This window comes from Neoarius graeffei, chromosome 5 (genome assembly GCF_027579695.1).
Source record: "Neoarius graeffei isolate fNeoGra1 chromosome 5, fNeoGra1.pri, whole genome shotgun sequence".
Taxonomy (NCBI): Eukaryota; Metazoa; Chordata; class Actinopteri; order Siluriformes; family Ariidae; genus Neoarius; species Neoarius graeffei.
Genome location: NC_083573.1, coordinates 77,546,415 through 77,565,981, shown reverse-complemented (window position 1 = coordinate 77,565,981; position 19,567 = coordinate 77,546,415). Strand labels below are relative to the sequence as shown.

The 19,567-nt window shown below is 42.0% G+C and overlaps 1 protein-coding gene across 3 annotated transcripts in view; it reads right to left on the bottom strand.

Moving 5' to 3' along the window:
• The window catches only part of slc22a17 (solute carrier family 22 member 17), a 28,665-nt gene extending 9,416 nt beyond the window's left edge, over nt 1-19,249 (bottom strand). The window contains exons 1-6 of one of the 3 annotated variants that reach the window (XM_060922435.1): nt 18,861-19,249; nt 10,431-10,990; nt 5,356-5,459; nt 4,982-5,136; nt 3,307-3,472; nt 2,812-2,927 (exon numbers count right to left, since the gene is read on the bottom strand). In XM_060922435.1, the coding sequence (XP_060778418.1) occupies nt 2,812-2,927; nt 3,307-3,472; nt 4,982-5,136; nt 5,356-5,459; nt 10,431-10,901 (1,012 nt within the window). In that variant the 5' untranslated portion in view covers nt 10,902-10,990; nt 18,861-19,249. Of the gene's footprint in view, nt 1-2,811; nt 2,928-3,306; nt 3,473-4,981; nt 5,137-5,355; nt 5,460-10,430; nt 10,991-15,479; nt 15,535-17,388; nt 17,496-18,860 lie in introns of those variants that run through there. The other 2 variants (XM_060922436.1, XM_060922437.1) reach the window with 2 other exon arrangements.
• Between the last annotated feature and the right edge of the window lie 318 nt (nt 19,250-19,567).

Here is a 19,567-nt window from a genome sequence, read left to right as displayed (position 1 = left end):
TTGTCAGTGCTGGGACTTGAACCCATGACCTTTAGATTAGTAACCCAGAGCCTTAAAGGGGAACTGAAGTCATTTTTAAACTTGCTTTATTTCTTAATTAACGTGTTATTCAATTACGTTTTTGGTTTTATTAACCTTATATCGTGACTCGTATCGGCATATTATATTACACTTATGGGCCTTTTTGGTTTTTAGCCATGCTGAATGTAGTTCGTATGGTCCACGGCAGGCGTCGCTTATCCGCGCGATCTTCACGAGACTTGTGCGAGACTTCAAACGTGAAGCGTCAGTGCCGCCATTTTGAAAACCGTTTACACAGCGGCCAGATCGCCATATCATTCCAATTTAGATTAATTTCGAGATTAGCCAGCTTCATCAGTGATGGAGATTATTCCATACGACTTCAAACCAACGTGGAGTAGAGAAGAGTTGGAAAGACGACAGGATAAGGACGAGTCCGTCGCGCTGGTATTTACGTCATTACTGTTGCACAATTAAAACGTGCCAGATCAGGCGGCTGGTGGGTTTTCAAAATAATAAATACATGCATGTATTTTTGTGATAAATACATATTATACTGAGCGCATTTCCCACATAATCCGCACTAAGGTTTCGGACAGCACTACAAAATGGCGTCCCCGCTATATAGCGAGTAGGGAGCGATTTCGGACACAGGGAAAACTTCCGGCTTGATTACGTCAGCATTCGAAGGAGGGCGCGCACGTCTTTTGACAACGTTGGCAGATGTTGGTCACTCTGATTTCTGCTGTATGTTTTACTTCCGTCCTACGACGTCTCGCACAGGTCTCAGCGAATCTCATTTACGGTCAATGCTTTGACATATGGACTGATATATTACACAGCATTTTTCAAACACTCATAACTTGCTATAGCAGTGACAAAATAGCTATCAAAAATGCATTCCTATATTTAATAAAATGAGATAAATAAAATGTTGATAATAAAAAAAAAAAAAAATTGCCTTCAGTTCTCCTTTAACCACTGAGCCACCACTGCCCCTTAATTCATAATTCCAAGTGATGTCTCTGGGAGGTGGGAGGAAACTGGAGCACCCAGAGGAAACCCACAGGGGCAGAATATGAACAGAAACTCCACCCAGACCATAACCTGAGCTCAGGATCTGGGACCCTCGAGCTATGAGGTGTCAACATTGTGTATCTAACTGTAACATGAACAAACCTGTTCTTCGAAACGGAACCCATGCACACGTTGATACATTTTTGCACGAGTCATCTGCGTCACCAGCAACATAAAACATCATATCTCTGAGATGACTCATGATATTAAAACTGACATCATATTATTTTGCTCTGGAGGATAGCAAACAGTTCACCAACTGTACATAATCAAGTCAAAAAGGCCAAACAAACAAACAAAAAAAAACACCTTAGCTCGCTTTTGCTGTTTTCGCAGCTATTGTATCTCTCCTCCGTTGTTGTTTTGCCGCACTGCTCATGCTGGGTGATGAAGGCAGTGCTCAGTGCATGCTTATAGAGAGCGTGCACGTGACATCACGAGGTCACGTGATATTTGTTTATCTGCCATCTTGGACGGCAAGGCCGCGCATAGAACTTAGACGAACCCGTTCTAATTATCAAGTGTGTGGGAGTAGATCTTTCGAGAATGGTTATATCTTGTTCAGCATTTGGTTGTACCAATAGACAGGGCCAAAAGGAGGGCCTGTCATTTTATAGATTCCCCGCAGACGAGGAGAGACGCGCAAAACGGGTGTCCGCTGTGCGAAGAGAAAACTGGTACCCCAGTTCTACCAGCCGAATTTGTAGTGAACACTTCATATCAGGTAGGTGTAATCTTCTAATCCAATACTCCGAGTACATCTGTTAAGTTGATTTTCGGATTGAATGATAACTGCATAGTCGGTGATTTGTGATATTTTTTTTCAGACAAAAACATACATATTTACAACCCTGTCATTATCTGGAACTGAGTTTAGATTTCGAACATTCTTACGATAAAACATCCTGCATAGTCTCTTTATGATAAACGTCTTAATGCCACTTACCCGTGAGGTTATCAAGTAGACATTCTTCTTCGGAACCTTCCAGAGGTATAGTTGGGATACCCGTCCCGCAACAAAATATTTATAAGCTTCCAGGCTCTTGTAAGCTTTGAGGGCTTTGCCAGTGTAACACGATTCACGATTAACAAGAAAATTGTAAATGTCGTGGTAGGCCAGATCGGGAAAATCGCCGGCACCGCAGCTCCGAATTTCCCTGAACAAGGATTGCGGCAAGTTGTACGGATCTGCAATCCCCAACCTGGAACACTTTTCCACGTAACGCTGCCTCACGTCACCTTCAAGATGCTGAACAAACTTAGACAAGTAATCGCGCGATGTAGATGGGGTATTTTCCGAATTTTCTTGGGGATTACTCCCTGGATCCATCACGCTCGCGCAAGGTAAACAATCCTGAAGCCGTCCAATATGGCGGAGTAAACACGGATGGGTCACGTGACTGCACATCCTCTATAGGCAAGCCATGTGAATCCCGATCTGACCGTTCTCATTCATGTCACATGACTACAAATCAGATACGTATCCAATTTAGGAACACATATGAAAGTGACTAACATCTAATTTGAAAAGATCAGATTTCTGTCCCTACACAGCCGTAAAAACATCAGCTCTGTGTCACATTAAGGCAAAAAAAAAAAAAAATCAGATTTGGGTCACTTCAGCCTGATAATGTAAGCGTAGCCTTAGTGAAAACAAACATCAGTGCTTTCACTGTAAATTAGTCAAGTGGTGAGGGCTGTTCACAAACAGACCTGTGAAGCCGTCATCTTCTCTTTGTCGCTCACTGTGTTCACTGAACGAGTTCATGTCACCTGCTCTCTCTGAGAGCAATAACCAGCGTGGAGACTCTGGAAAGACACCTGGAATACTGACAGGGAAACAGATATGACGGTTTGTTCAGATGTTGTTTAAAACAAAAACTGGTAGAACATAATCGACACATTAATGCTAGCAGAGAGGTCTGATAGAGAGCCAAAGAAACCAAGCTGATGCACTGTTACAGACAGGTGCTAATAGACACTGGCTAATGCCTGCATGTTTCTGAGGGAATTTCAAATCAATAAGGTTTAATGACTCAAGATACAGTCAGTTTGTATGCATCTCTTTACCTGCAACGACTGTTTTATGCATGTCAAGTTGATATGTCAGGACCCTGTATAGCCAGTATAACCAACTCCAGCCCTAACCACTATAAACTGGACACTTGCCAAAGTTCAGAGCTGTAAGATTTCCCAGCAGTCCCTCACCCATAGCAGAAGAAGAGAGAAAGAGGTGCTGCTCCAGTTCCTATCAACCCCCTCCATGTCGGGCATCCAACAGCTACTCCCAACAATAAGAGCTCCCCGGCAACTGTTGTCAGTCCCGCAATCATGGTCACCAGGAGACGCAGTGAAGGGTCACACAGTTCCAAACCTTGCATTAAGCAGCGAGACAGCACCGAAAGGAAATACATACTGTCAGTCCGTTGTCAAAAACAAAGCATTAAAGAATACAGTATTAATAAATATATGCATACAGTGTCCTAAGTCCTAATACCACTGTGCTGCTGAATGCATGATTCTGATTGGTTAGAAATGCTCATTCATTTTCTATAACAACACTGAAGTGCTCTGTTTTTCAAATAAGTTACAGCACAAACTGGCATGGGGACTTGTATGGTGGAATCCCCACGTAAGCAAATATAATAAATGATATGGTGAATTTTTCTGTAAGAAAACGTTTATTTAACATTTTTGTAAGGGGACTCCAGTGTCAGTACTTTGTAAGAGTCAAGGTAAAGAGATAAAGCCAGAACAAGAAAGTCTTCAGGATGGAGGTCTTTAGCTTCTTGGTAACACGAGAATGCATTTATTTTTGTCTTATTAACTTAAAGGGACAGAAAACAGAACGGCTGCTGAGGGAATGACTGTTTATACAGGAGCTGCTATAATGTAAGTGAGAACAGAAGTAACTTGTTTAGGAAATTTTTCCAAAATTTTTAATGCTATAAAGCAGATAAAAACAATGCGCCCTTCGTTAATTGATTAAAGCATTTTAATCACTGACAGGTATAAAACACTTCAGGACACGCTGTTGTTTGAAAACGAGACCGTCAATGACGGCGTAGCTCACTCCAGCTCCGTCTAGTCCAGAAGGAACGATCTAAAGTGGGCCACCTTGCACAATAAATATTGCAAGCTATATACTGTAGAAGCTGTATACACCCTAGGAATACTGACCTATTTGCCAGAAAGAATCCAAAACGGCGAGGAATTGACCAAAAAGAAGCGATTTTTGTTGAACTGCTCATTAAGGCTTAATTAGTCCATAACTTCATTAATAACTGCAATGAAGCAAATCTGGTTAGACGTTATATGCACCCTAGGTACCCCTACCTTCAGGCCAGAAAGAATCAAAATCAGTGAAGAATTGAGGGAGAAGTGGTGATGTGTGGAAACTGCTCGTTAGGGCTTAATTACTCCATATCTGCATTATTAACTGCAATTATGCAAACTTGAGTAGAAGCCATATTCACCCTAGGCAGACCTACCTTCCTGCCAAAAAGAATAAAAATCGGTGAAGAATTGAGAGAGAAGAAGCGATTTTCGTGAAATATGGACGACGCCGGACAGATGATGGATGACAGACGACGGACGACACATGATGGCATAAGCTCATCGCCTGTCAGCCGGATGAGCTAATACGAAACTTCAGGGTGGTATTACAACCTGCGTCACACCATCCCTGCACTGATTACTTTTCTACATCATCACATCCTGAAGTATTTTATTCCTGAATCAGAAAAATGCATCTCCTGTCATGAATTCATGTGTCAACAGAGGAATCAACAGAAGAACTAACGACCTGTGAGTTTTAGCTCTACTCATACATGCCAGACTTACTCATTTGATGAATATCTCTTTCAAGATGCACTCTACTTACGTGCAATATATAACACGAGATAAATGCCAGCAGTGGCTGCGGCCAAGCAGAACCGCATGGCGATGAACATGGGGGGTGAGGGAGACACACACACCAGTATGCCAAAAACCACAGACAAAGTGAGAGAGATTAGCAGGGTCTTCAGCCGGCCCAATCTGAGGAAGGGACAAACCATTACGGAGACATTCTACACCAGGACATTTAGCCAGACACATGACTGATTAATAATTGTAATTTCAACATCGTTTTAGACTTTTTTTTTTTTTTGCATCATCATGATATATCTCATACTATACAATACTATAGACATATTAATGCCCAGCCTGCGAAACACAACGTAATTAGATCTTTTGTGTTCTTGCAGTGCTTCTCACCGGTCAGCAACATATCCAAGGCCCAGGCAGCCTATGAGGATACCCAGTATGAAGCACACTTCCTCCACTGGGACCAGCCAATACTCAGAGCACACCAGATTCCACTGCCAAGACAGAAGCCATGCAGACAGGAAGTGAGGAAATGACAGTTTCATGACAAGAGGATATGGTAATGCAGTGCTGCTATTTTAATCAGATATTATAGCTCATAGAAAGTTAAAAAAAAAACACTAAGGAAAAGGATAATTCCTTTCCTCCGTTTAACTGAATTTCAATCCCATTTCAATTTGTTAATTGTTTTATTACACATGTTCATAAAGAATGTATTCAATCTACAGCAACAAAAAAACAAAAGCAAACCGAACTGATTATAGAGACAAGATAAAGATCGAGATAAATCAACTGAGAATAATTTAGGTCTTCGAGCATGGCTTAAAAGTACTGCGTAATCAACCAGATAATACACAGTTCTCTCTGTCCTCAGTGGTGTGTTTTGGCCGATCAGGAAAAATGCAAAGCATGTGGAAAAGTCTGGGTGGAAACTCATCAAACAAGTTCCAAAGCAGATTACAGTGCACACAGTAATGATGATAAGAATGCAGCTCTTGCTATGTTTAGCTTTTTCCGCCTGTCCACACCCTGAAAATGGCAATAACGACTAACGCTAGTTGTTAAATGATTAAACAAACCAAAATGATGAGAGTATCTACACAAATGTGTTCAACTTCCAGCAGCAACTAAAATGCTGAAGTTCCACTTTAAGGTATTACTGCAAGTCTCTTAAGGTTGTTCGACTCCCATAATATCCACAGTGGTCGCTAGGTGATGTATGAAGCAAATTATTTTCAAGTTTCCATAAGCTGTGCCTGCTTATGCCCTGTGCTTTAACTCTCTAAGCAGGCACTGGGGAAAACATGCTAGAAATATGCAGGATAAACACCACAGGATGCTGAACAAAGCAGTGAACTTCAGTCAGTGCATTTACATGCACATCCAAATCGAGCTACTGTCGGTAATCGAGCTAAGGGTCCCAGGGCAATTCCATGTAAATGTCAACCTCACCATGCAAAAATAAAGCAACATGTAATACATCAAAACCACTCCCAGAGATATCACCTAGGCCTGTATTTTACAGATGTGAATAAGTTGAACCAATTTGTAACCAACCTAATGTGTCACTGTCAGTCTTTCTTTCTTATAATGTAAAACCCAAGCTAAAATCAACTTTGATCATGCACAATTCTATATTATTGCCACAAGCCACAGAAATGTATGCTAAAATCCACAAAACAGCAAAACAATAGCCATCCTAAATATTATTTAAGAACTTTGATAGTTTTAGCTGATATTTAGAGAGTTTTTCAAAGGGTTATGGTGGTTAAATCGCTGATTTTCTAAACATATGCCATGTCTATTTCAGACGCGTCACATCCATAACGGAATTTCGTCACATCCATAACGCTGACTTTTCCTTCCGAAACTCTGCATGAAATACAAAATATTTTAAACAAAGATTTTTTAATATTCACCTTGGACCCCTCTATCAAATGGATATCTCCATTTCGACATTAGGTTTACGATTTCACAGAGTTTGATAAAAATGTACAGTCACCCAAGAAAAGTGATACTTTTTCTGTCACATCCATAACGCATCTTTTATTGGCATTTTCTGGCATGCCCTAGATGTACTATGGGAATTGTTCTTGTTCTATCACTTCTCCAGTATGGTACAGCCTTAAAATATGCAACACCTGTTTAAATACTGGGAGACAATAAAACATGCACTGGGTCATTTGTTGCCATTTTGAGTTCAAGTGTCACGTCCATAACACTGGAATTGCTCTCCAGCAGGGGTGCCAGAGAAATCCAATCCTACATGCACACAAGGAAATCGAGCTATTGTGTGAGGTACATTGTGCACCCGAGCCACAGGTGGCGCTACACGCCCCATCGTGTTGGTACACTTCCGGTTGTCGTCATGAAGAAGAGCTATTCAAGAGTATAAACAGTTATCAGTTCCGTGTTCACAAGAAGAACGACGACGACAGCAACATCGAGATATTTTATATATATATATATATATATATATATATATATATATATTCAACTCCTTAAGCTGAATGAGCATGAACTCTATCTCCTCATTGCTCCAGAAGTGCACGTTTCTACTACTGTTGTCATGCCGACCGAGGCTGTTGTGTTTCCCGCTTGTGGTCTCGTCACTCGTCACTCCCGGAAGGGGCAGTGCTGAAGTAAGTAGCTCGACTACGTAGCTCAATATGGTTTACATGCACTAAGTAGCTCGGCTACAATCGCATAATCTAGGTCGCGTAGCTCGATTACGAGAAATCCAGTTCGGTTCGATTTCAGCCGAGCGAAGGTGTTTCCATGGCATTTAGAACTTCGATTTCAGTCGAGCTACGGCAGAAATGTGATTTTCTCCATGTGCATGTAAATGCACTGAGTGAGACACAGAATCTTCTCATGGCACACGGAAATACACGCGCGCACGCACACAAGCTAAAAACACACCTCAGAGGTTTGTGTATTCTGGCATAGTGACACAATTCCAGTCGTCTGTACACTCAGAGTATGAACATGTACACGGTTTGGTTTTGTAGGCTCAGATTTTCAAACTAACACCATTCCCACAGCATGCCAAGTACCAGCTATTCATATTAGCAAATGGTGCATTAATTCAAGTGTAAAGTAATCCTCAAAGATGAAATCATTTTGTGGCAGAACGATATTGCGTATTAGGTAAACCCTCGAGTACGTCACGATGGTTTAAAGTGCAAAAAAAATTATGCTTAACACATGCATGTCAACCTTTGGTCAATCAAACCTGTATAACCAACCTCCAAAATCTGTATTTCCCTTATAAAATCCTTATAAGATGCAAATTAAAATAATTTACCTAAAATTTGAATGATAATTAACAATGATATATCCAAGTTACTTTTTATTCAATATTAATAACAATAAAACTTCAGAATGAATACAAAGCTCCAATGTTTGACAAAAACACAAAGTGTCACTCTAATGTTCTGAATTGTACTCCATGACAGCTTTTTTTTAGCAGTCCGCACCAATACCTCACTAGGCTGCATGTCACAGCAAGTGTCTGTGTTGATCTTGCCGGAGTGCCCATTCAGAATCTTTTCAGTCGCTAGTGAAAGTCGCTCAGGTGGAAATATGCGTTTCAAACAAAATGTTACTTCCCGGTTGGCGGGATTCTCGCAATGTGGTGTGCGCATGATCAAAAGTGGAACGAAGTCTTGCTACCACAAGATAACGCGCGATTTCATAAGACTCTTTACTGGCTGTTTGTGCTTTCTGTGGTGTACAGTACGTTTGTAAATGTTATGCGCTCTTTTATCATCGTGGGAATTGATTATAGCTCTAAATAAATACTGAAGTTTTTTTAAAAGAATCCGTATAACTTTATTTGTACGCCCGTATACTACGTTTATTGAATCAAATCCGTATAAAATACGGACATTCCGTATAGGTTGACATGTATGTTAACAAATGCTAATGAGAGGAAGACTGTGTTTCCAACACGCCTCTGCTGGAGAAAGGACACTCAGCGTTGGAATAAAGCATGACAGAACGCCAGGCTATTGTCAAATCGTTTACTCCCAAAATTTGACAATAATACGCATATGGGTCATGGACAAAAAAAGGTTTTCAAAATAATCAAAAGATGAATTTCATGGCTTTATCCGAGACAGTAGGATAGATAACTGTATTATATTTATACAAGAATGTCGTCAAACATACATGAAATCCTGCTCAATATCATCAGTCAGAATAACACATACTGCCAAGAAAATCATATTAGGTGTAGTTTTAGCTGTACTACTTGGAAATTTGAAGAGGTATAAATGAAAATCTTACTCTAAGAACTGTACTTCGTTAATAACGATGAAATACAAAGGATTGTTAAACCTCTAAATTTTCCTATTATAATTACAACTTAAAATTTCTGCTCTGTAAAATGTTATTTAAATGTATTCAAAGATGATGTTTCTAACATTATTGAAATATTAATTTAAATCAAAATATCATTAATAAATATTATTATCCATCCATAGCCGCTTATTCTGGGCAGGGTCGTGGGCAAGCTGGAGCCTATCCTAGCTGACTATGGGCGAAAGGCAGGGTACACCCTGGACAAGTCGCCAGGTCATCACAGGGCTGACACATAGACACAGACAACCATTCGCACTCACATTCACACCTACGCTCAATTTAGAGTCACCAGTTAACCTAACCTGCATGTCTTTGGACTGTGGGAGAAACCGGAGCACCCGGAGGAAACCCACGCGGACACGGGGAGAACATGCAAACTCTGCACAGAAAGGCCCTCGCCGGCCACTGAGCTCGAACCCAGGACCTTCTTGCTGTAAGGCAACAGTGCCAACCACTACACCACCGTGCCGCCGATATATAGTGTTAAATAAATTAAATATTTTAAAACTGTATGATTGTACTGTATTGTATATTGTATCATTTTTCATACAAACTTTGTTATAGATTTCTATTTTATGATTTCTACATTGAGTCAGTACAAAAACATTTGAGAGTCCAAAAGTTTGTTTCCCAGCACAAAATTAAATGTTAAAGGAAGAAAAAGTTTGTATCTCAGCAGTATATTACATAAGAGACTGCTTTTCAGATGAAAAAAGAAAACATAACGAAGGCTGCTGGGTTTTGGTGCAAAATGAAGAAGCGAGTGTGACAGTCAAAGTGTCCAGAAGAACTGGGGCTGGTTCTGTAAGACGCTCAGTAAAACCTACAGCTCATTTCCGCATACAACTGCACTCATTGTACCTGAGACTACTATTTTTTTTTTAAAGCAAAGGGTCGTCTTACACCAAATACTGGCTTTGTTTCATTTATTATGGCTTACTGCTGTTTATAGTATTTTTGTAATGTTGAAACATTTCATTATTTTAAGCCATTTTTGTTCTACAGCATTTCTTTAGATGCACAGTACTGTGTATATACACACACACACACATGGTGGTGACACCTTCATAGTAAAGTCAATGAAATTAGTAAAAGAGTACCTCAGTGACAATGTTATTCCTCAGGCCTTCTGTAACGTTAAAGTCCCACCCAGCTTCACAGTCCACTACACCAGAGCGAGTGCCATTAACAAACGTGTACTGGGTGCACTGGGAGAGCCCCCCACTGTCACCTTCCCTAGTACCCTTCTCCCAGGGCAGTGAGACATTTAGCATCTCATCTGTGGGGTTGGACACCGACAGATGACAGTGATGGGGTGACGCCAGGGTCAACAGTGGGTCAGAAGACAGCAGGAAGGCCAAGAAGAGGTTGGGCAAGATGGAAAGTGCGATGAAGAGCCTCTGTTTCTTCCTTCCCAAGGCCATCACCATTACCTCACCTGTAGGGGGCAGCGAGGGAGGTGCCGGGACAGTGGAGGGCGCAGGAGAAGATGGGGCAGGGGATGAGGGAAGCGAGGGAGGGGGAGGAGGGCAAGGACAAGGGGAAGCCAGAGGAGAAGGTGGGGACGTCATAGCTCAAGGTTGGAGGTCAGTGAAAAGCCGTCTGCTGTGTGGTATGGAGTCCGGCGAGTTGCACCTGGCTTTGGATTCACCCTTTAATGCTGCCATAAGAACAGGGGAGATAAACAAAAAAAAGAATGAAAGAGAGAAAGACATCATGTTAGAAACTTACAGTCTATCTCATCCGTCTTCTCTCTTCCTCTCCAAAGAAGACAATGTCTAACAGGGCAAATATGAGAGAGCTGGAACCATTTCTGCTATAGACTGTTATATCAGAATCAGTGAATTACCTTTCCAAATTATCTTTGGCAAAAGACTTCACAAACACTCCCTGAAATAACACGCTCTCGGCACGCCTACTAATCTATTATTACCACTGCCTCGAGAGTCAGTGAAACCATGGTTTATTCTGCCCGGAGGCAAAAAGACAGACGTCAGCTACGGTGTCCTACGCAACTGGAAATAAACTTCTGATGTCCTTGAAACTGTCTACTCATGACAGTGAGTCAGTGAAGAGGTGTTCTGCAGGATTGTGCTTACTCCTTTCATGCACTAATGATGAAAATGAGCACAAACTCGTTCATACTGTATAGAGTCTAAACACACAAGAACATTCCATCCATTTTTTATCAGTTCATAAAGAGTCTTATAGCTCAGAGATGTTTCTCTAATTGTCCGGTCACGTGTTGTTTAGTTTTGTATAACAGCATGGCTCTTACAGTAGTGTTGGCTATAATTCGAATGATAGCTTTATCTTAATGCGCACTCTAATACATTATCGCTTCTATAGAAACAATTCTTTCACAGGGATTTGTACAGCAGACCATCTGTAGAATTCTGAGGCTAGTAATAAGTGGATTTTGAAAGTGGTCTTATTTAACTACAAAAAAAAACCCCAGACAATCCATGAGATGGTGAACTTTTCTGTGAGGTTATTTATCATTTCTGAAAGCAGTCTTGAATATTAGCTCTTTGTAACAGTCAGTAGGTTTTCCACCACAAGAGAGTCTTCAGGACAGAACACTCAGAAAATAAAGTATGTTTACGTACCTTTAGAGGTACAATGGCTTGTCACTGGGGCAGTACCCTCTAGGCTACTTTTTTATACCCTTTATATACTGCTTGGGAACATATATGTACCGTTTTGGCCCTAAAAAGGTACACATATGCCCTTTTTCCACTAAAGTAGTTCCAGGGCTGGTTCGGGGCCAGTGCTTGGTTTGGAACTGGGTTTTCTGTTTCCACTGACAAAGAACTGGCTCTGGGGCCAGAAAAACCGGTTCCAGGCTAGCACCAACTCTCTGCTGGGCCAGAGGAAAGAACCGCTTATGTCGGGGGGGTGGGGGGTTGTTAAGACCAACAACAAGACCGCGAAAGATCGCCATTTTTAAGCGACGAGAAGCAGCAGCTGTACAAACGCGAAGTCATCCATTATTACTATTGTTGTTGCTGCTGCTGCTGCTTCTTCCGTGTTGTTTTTGCTTCGATATTCACGCCAAGGTTTATGCAAACGTAGTGACGTATACAGCGACGTAATGACGTGGCTTCCATTAGTACTGCGAGCTACGGAAAAGCAAACTGGTTCTCAGCTGGCTCGCAAGTTGAACAAGTTGTGAACCAGCATCGGCCCCGAACCAGCCCTGGAACTGATTTGGTGGAAAAGGGGTAATAGTTACCTTGAGGTCCAATAATGAGCCCTAGGGGGTACATTAGTGTAGATTGTACCTTGCGGGACAGAAATGGACTCCTACTGTACCCCTATTTCTAACAGTGAAGGTTTCATGACAAGATGAGGTTTCTGTCTTATTAACATCAAGAGGAGAAAGAGAAAAAAGACGCTGGTGAGAGGAGAAGCTACTATAACGCAAGTGATAACAGAAAATCGTTTGTCTCATGGTCACGGACATTCCAAAGTATTAAATGTAACTATAAATGGTTAAAAATTACAACGTGTCACTTATTAATATGTTTTAGAAAATTGGTAAATTGTTGTGATGGTATAAGAGGAATTATACAACAGTTAGTTCCAGTGCACTAGTCTGATTGGTTGAGTGTTCTGGCGACCGGATCCCTTTTCCCTTTCTCAACGTTGACGAACTACAAACAAGATTCCTTCCAGATCATCGGATGACTGACGGGACACCAAAGATCTTCAGCTGACGAGCTGTAAAAGTGAAAGGAACAGAACTGTTTCCTCCCTGGACCTGCGCTCTGCGCTGTCTTCAGATAACAGACGGCGAACTTTCAGTCGCCAAACAAGAGCGATCTCAAGTAAGGCTGGCATCTGGGCAATTGTTAGTCTTATTTGTGGCTTGTTAATGTGAAGAGTGTTGTTTATTTGAATTCATTTATGGTTTAAATGTACGCATTTTGATTCACATGAAAGTCGGTCTTAGACCGCGTGTTGTTTGATTTACTTTGTTTACTATCTGTATTTAGTTAGATCGTGCATGCGTTCTCTCTCTCTCTCTCTTTTTAACTCCCTCCGTCATACTACACTTCTCAACATTGGGATTTCAGGAGTAGCTAAGGGTTGAGTAGAATTTGGGTTTAAGGCCTAGCCGAGACTAGTTTAAACTACAGATCCTTTGTCTCCCCTTTTCACACTCTCCTTGTTGGCCATCCCCCTCTAGGTGGGGCCTAGCACAAGGCTCGTGCATTCCATTCGCATTCCATACACGCACACACACACACCCTCACACAGACACACAAACATGTGATTTCCCTATCACATTTTAACATCCACTTGCCCCTACACTGTAACACTGGCATATAGCTTATTACTTCTGATCACCATTAGTGCCTTAATTATCATCATATACACTACTGATTCTTATTTGTATACATTGTATCACCATTTATATTGAATTATTCCTTGGCTGCTATTGTTGCTATATCTAATCAGTATTAGTTTGCTAATTCATGTCAGCTATTTCAATAAATTGTATCTTTGGAATAAACTGTGTCCTGTTTATTGCTACAACATCCACTGAGTGCCAACCTCTGCCAAACAAGTATTCCAATTGCCTTTGCCCATGTGGTTGTTATATGAATGTTATAAATATAAACATATTACATTAGAGCTACAATACTCAATAAACTATAGCAACATCAAGTTATTCCAGTGATTTTAATAGTTTAGCTATAAACTATTAGACACTTGACTTAATGATTAATACATTTATGAGACTGATCCCTTTTTACATGAGACTGATTTGATAAGCCTATTGCACCTACACTGTGAAACTGAATATCAGTACTCCCTCTCATGTGATGGTGCTTAATGAAACAGGTCAGGATGTGCTGTTACAGGAAAGTAATCCACTTCCAATCAGGCTACATCACACCAGCCCATTGGTGAATATTTACCATTAGTATAAATACGGAGGTGATTATAGGAAATCGCGTGCGCTGATTATTGAGAAATAGTATGAATCTCTCGACCAATCACCTCAAGCAACTCGACAAAATGGTGGCCAATCGCTTTGTCACTGTAAGTGAGGAAGAATTAGAAATTATGAAAGAAAACGCTGTTCCTAGACGCACTCAAGATGCTACGAAGTTTGGTCTAAAACTATTCAAAGGTAAGGTGGACTTGTGATTTAGGGCCTAAAGGATAGAGAAGCAGCTTTGGGACCAAAAGGTTGCTGGTTCAATTCTCTGGACCAGCAGGAATGGCTGAAGTGCCCTTGAGCAAGGTACTTAACCCCTAATTGCCCCCCAGGCTGCTCTGGGTACGTTGTACGTCGCTCTGGATAAGAGCATCTGCTAAATGCTTGTAAGGTATTTCAAAACAAAGTATTTTATGTGGGTCAGCATGGATAAGTGACATGTCTGCACACATTACATTTGCATGCTGTTTTTGAAGTTTGAAATCAATTATTTTTAATATGATTTTAAAAATTTTTATTTGAAATAATCACCTGTGTATTTATACTAATACAATTATCCACCTCAGGCTCAGTGAATATCGGTGATTATTATACATACATGACACATTTTCAATGGAATAAAAACGTGTTCTATTCCCGTCTAGCGGATTTCATTCATTTGGTTCAACAGTATGCAATATTGTTAACATATCGCTTATCCTATGTGTATTACGTCACTCTACCCAATGGAGAATGAGCGTTGAATATGGTTTACAATATTGCATGGTTGTCAAGACAACATGACATCACACATCGGAGACGTAAAATTTCCGCACTAGCGAGCGACTGTGACAATTTGTAAACAAACATGGCCACCAGGTTTGCTTCGTTAAATACGGAAGATTTTGAGAGATTTTTGAAAGAGAAAGATGCATCAAACACCAGAAAGGAATGTGTATGTATAATAATAATAATAATAATAATAATAATAATAATACTGGCTGGCTTTGAGTGGTATATCAGATATATTCCATTCAGCTAGCATGATACCGAACTCGTCTTTGACTCGTTCAGTATCGTGCTAGCTGAATGAAATATATCTGATATACCACTCAAAGCCAGCCAGTATTATTTAAATAATAACCTTGACTTTTTCTTGGTTATTATTCACCAGTGTTCACTTTGTTATTGGTTACTTAATGCTGTAGTTATTTATTACCTTGCCCGGGATGGAGTCCACCAGGGGGTGAGATATTGTTTTCGGTTGGGTTTCTTTGGTTTTTTTTTGTAAACGATATGATGGGAAAACAACTGGATCAATCTTCATGAAACTTTCAGGATAGATGGGCATTGGTCTCAAATAGAACCTCCAATATTTTGAGGGTCATCCAGTCAAGGTCACCAAAAAGATCAAAATCATTTTTGTTGTGGCTACTGCCTCATATAGAGGCGCTAGCCACTAGGTCGTCGTTCTGTAAGAATGTAAAAGTGTAACAGTCGCGCACTGCGCATGTGCATACAGTGTTCCGATTAAAATGGCCGGAGAGTGTATACAATTTGGTTCACCATTCAAACTAAATGGACTAGACTAAAGAAATCGCTTTCAGACATCCATCCATCCATCCATCCATCCATTATCTGTAGCTGCTTATCCTGTTCTACAGGGTTGCAGGCAAGCTGGAGCCTATCCCAGCTGACTATGGGGTACACCCTGGACAAGTCACCAGGTCATCGCAGGGCTGACACAGAGACAAACAACCATTCACACTCACATTCACACCTACGGTCAATTTAGAGCCACCAATTGACCTAACCTGCATGTCTTGGGAAACCGGAGCACCCAGAGAAAACCCACACAGACACGAGGAGAACATGCAAACTCCACAAAGAAAGGCCCTTGCCAGCCACTGGGCTCGAACCCAGAACCTTCTTGCTGTGAGGGGACAGCGCTAACCACTACACCACCGTGCCGCCCACTTTCAGACATGTTTATACTTATTGCAGAGGGAAAGTGCGTTCCACTGAGCTCTAGCGTTGGGCCATTTCCAGGAAATAAGAGTTTGGGTCATATATATACACACACATCCATTATCTCTAGCTGCTTTATCCTGTTCTACAGGGTCGCAGGCAAGCTATGGACATGGTATCAGAAAACAATTTTATTTATAAGCAGTAGCCACATGTACCCATAGGGTACCTATTATTTTTTTTTTTGCGATATCTTCCTTCAGTTGTATCAGTTGTCGTATTCAGACAAGCTCTGTTCAGTCCGCCTTACAACTCCTGTCATCCAGCTTCGGTACATTTTCAGCCATCTGTAAAGATTCCTTAATGTCGGAATGGTTTTAAAAATAAAATAATCAAACTGCTTTTGGTTAGGTTAATATGGGAAGGCCTTGGGCTGAGGTGCCCTTGAGCGAGGCACCCAACTCCAAACTGCTCCCCGGGCGCTGTTAGCACGGCTGCCCACTGCTCTGGGTATGTGTGTGTGCTCATTGCTCACATGTGTGTTCACTGCTCCAGATGGGTTAAATGCAGAGAGGAATTTCACAAGTGTGTGATGAATAAAGTTGTGCTTTCTTTCTTTTCATATTCATCATAAGTGCTACCAGGCAAGGTTTGTTTTGCCTGGGAACACTTGTTCGGTTCTGTTTTTGTATCTTTTATTGATTTTGGAGTTAAATGTAAAATCATATAGTCATAGTCACACTTCTGCACCAAATTTTACTTGTTGAGATGGAATATTTGTGTTTAAGACCGGAGTTTGTGTTCATGAGAAAAGGAGTGCTAAGGCACAACACACAAAGTGTAATAGATCACCAAATCACAGGAAAAATGTGAAATGCACAAGCGGCAATGTTTCAGCTGACACATTAGAGGGTTAATTATGAACTTGTGGGTTTGTAAATGGATATCTCAGTCTTCTTTTGTGTGTGTGTGTGTGTGTGTGTGTGTGTGTGTGTGTGTGTGTGTGTGTTTTATGGCTGTGTCTTATGCAATGCCCTTACAGACTGCCCTCAGTGTACTTCTAGAAAATTAAAAAGAAAAGTAAAACAGTCTTCATTATCTCAATCATGACAGTTGTATCAGTTGTTGTATTCAGACAAGCTCTGTTCAGTCCGCCTTACAACTTCTGTCATCCAGCTTCGGTACATTTCCAGCCATCTGTAAAGATTTCTGAATGTCGGATTTCTTAATGTCCATCCATCTATCATCTGTAGCTGCTTATCCTGTTCTACAGGGTTGCAGGCAAGCTGGAGCCTATCCCAGCTGACTACGGGTGAGAGGCGAGGTACACCCTGGACAAGTCGCCAGGTCATCACAGGGCTGACACAAACAACCATTCGCACTCACGTTCACACCTATGGTCACAGTTTAGATCCACCAATGAACCTGGGGGAGCACCCAGAGGAAACCCATGCGGACACGGTGGTGTAGTGGTTAGCACGGTCGCCTCACAGCAAGAAGGTTCCGGGTTCGAACCCAGCGGCCGGCGAGGACCTTTCTGTGTGTGGAGTTTGCATATTCTCCCCGTGTCTGCGTGGGTTTGCTCGGGTTTCCCCACAGTCCAAAGACGTGCAGTTAGGTTGACGTGGGGCGGCCTTGGGCTGAGGTGCCCTTGAGCAAGGTACTGCTCCCAGGGCACTCTAGTGTGGCTGCCCACTGCTCTGGGTGTGTGTGTGTTCACTGCTTCAAATGGGTTAAACGCAGAAAATGAATTTCACTGTGCTTGAAGTGTGCATGTGACGAATAAAGGTTTCTTCTAGAAAATTTTTTTCAGGCAGAACATGCAAACTCCACACAGAAAGGCCCTCGTTGGCTGCTGGGCTCGAACCCGGGCCTTCTTGCTGTGAGGCGACAGTGCTAACCACTACACCACCGTGCCGCCCTCAGTTTTAAAAATAAAATAATGGAACTACTTTTGGGCGGCACGGTGGTGTAGTGGTTAGCACTGTCGCCTCACAGCAAGAAGGTCCGGGTTCGAGCCCCGTGGCCGGCGAGGGCCTTTCTGTGTGGAGTTTGCATGTTCTCCCCGTGTCCGTGTGGGTTTCCTCCGGGTGCTCCGGTTTCCCCCACAGTCCAAAGACATGCAGGTTAGGTTAACTGGTGGCTCTAAATTGAGCGTAGGTGTGAATGTGAGTGTGAGTGGTTGTCTGTGTCTATGTGTCAGCCCTGTGATGACCTGGCGACTTGTCCAGGGTGTGCCCCGCCTTTCGCCCGTAGTCAGCTGGGATAGGCTCCAGCTTGCCTGCGACCCTGTAGAACAGGATAAAGCGGCTAGAGATAATGAGATGAGATGAGAAGATGGAGAAGTTGGAGGATATAGTGCTTAGTACAGCCTAGTGGCTGGATGTGTGTATTCCAGCATTACATAAGAGGCACATTAGTGATGGGAGAAAGTGCAGCATGTAAATAAACAACCAAAGAGGAAAACTGGAGAGCAGGGTGTTATAATGTAGCTACAAACACAGAGCTGTGTGTGTGTTACTGTAGAAACAGCACAGCTGTTTCAGCACAGCTGTTTCTACAGTAACACACACACACACTGCATGAACACATCTTTAACTCTGACACTGAGTGTGATGTATAAGGGATTTACCTGTGATGATGATGATGATGATGAGACAGTGGCAGCAGTTTTGTCACTTTGTCACTAAGTGCAGGTGATATTGTCTCTCTCTCTCTCTCATATTTCTTGGAGAAGATCTTGTCTCATACCCACATTACCTTCCCACTCAGTGCATGTCCTGTTCCTGTCTACCGTCCACTGTCCAAGTCTTCATGCTTGGACCCTAATGTCCACTAAGCACACAGGAAATTCAATGGCGTGGCCTGGGGATGGCACACATCTCCCTCTGTCCGAACAAAGGCTGTTGCTGTGCCGTGCTCCTGCTCGAGATGCTGTCCGCCGACACAAAACACACACACAGGCTCATTCTGACAGTCTTAAAGACGCTCACCGCAGGCACACAGACCCAACCGGTTTCTCTGGGACAAAAAGAGGGCGGAAAAAAAAAAAACCCTGCAACAGAACAACGTCCGGAAAAAGCGGCAGGTCTCGGAAACCGTCGGCTCCATTCGGCAGACTTTCCCTTTTTCTTCCCCTCCCAAAGCAGCTGCGATTTCACTGTGCGGCCGCCAGGGGGAGCTCTGCATCCACACAAAGCTCCTTTAAAAAGCTCAACACCCCGAGCTCTCCCACAGTGGGTTCAGGGGAATGCAGAATACAGTTCACATCAGCATGTTGAACAAATCTTCACTTCGGTTCTGATATTACTTTCTTGTATCAGTAGTTACCATATAAGT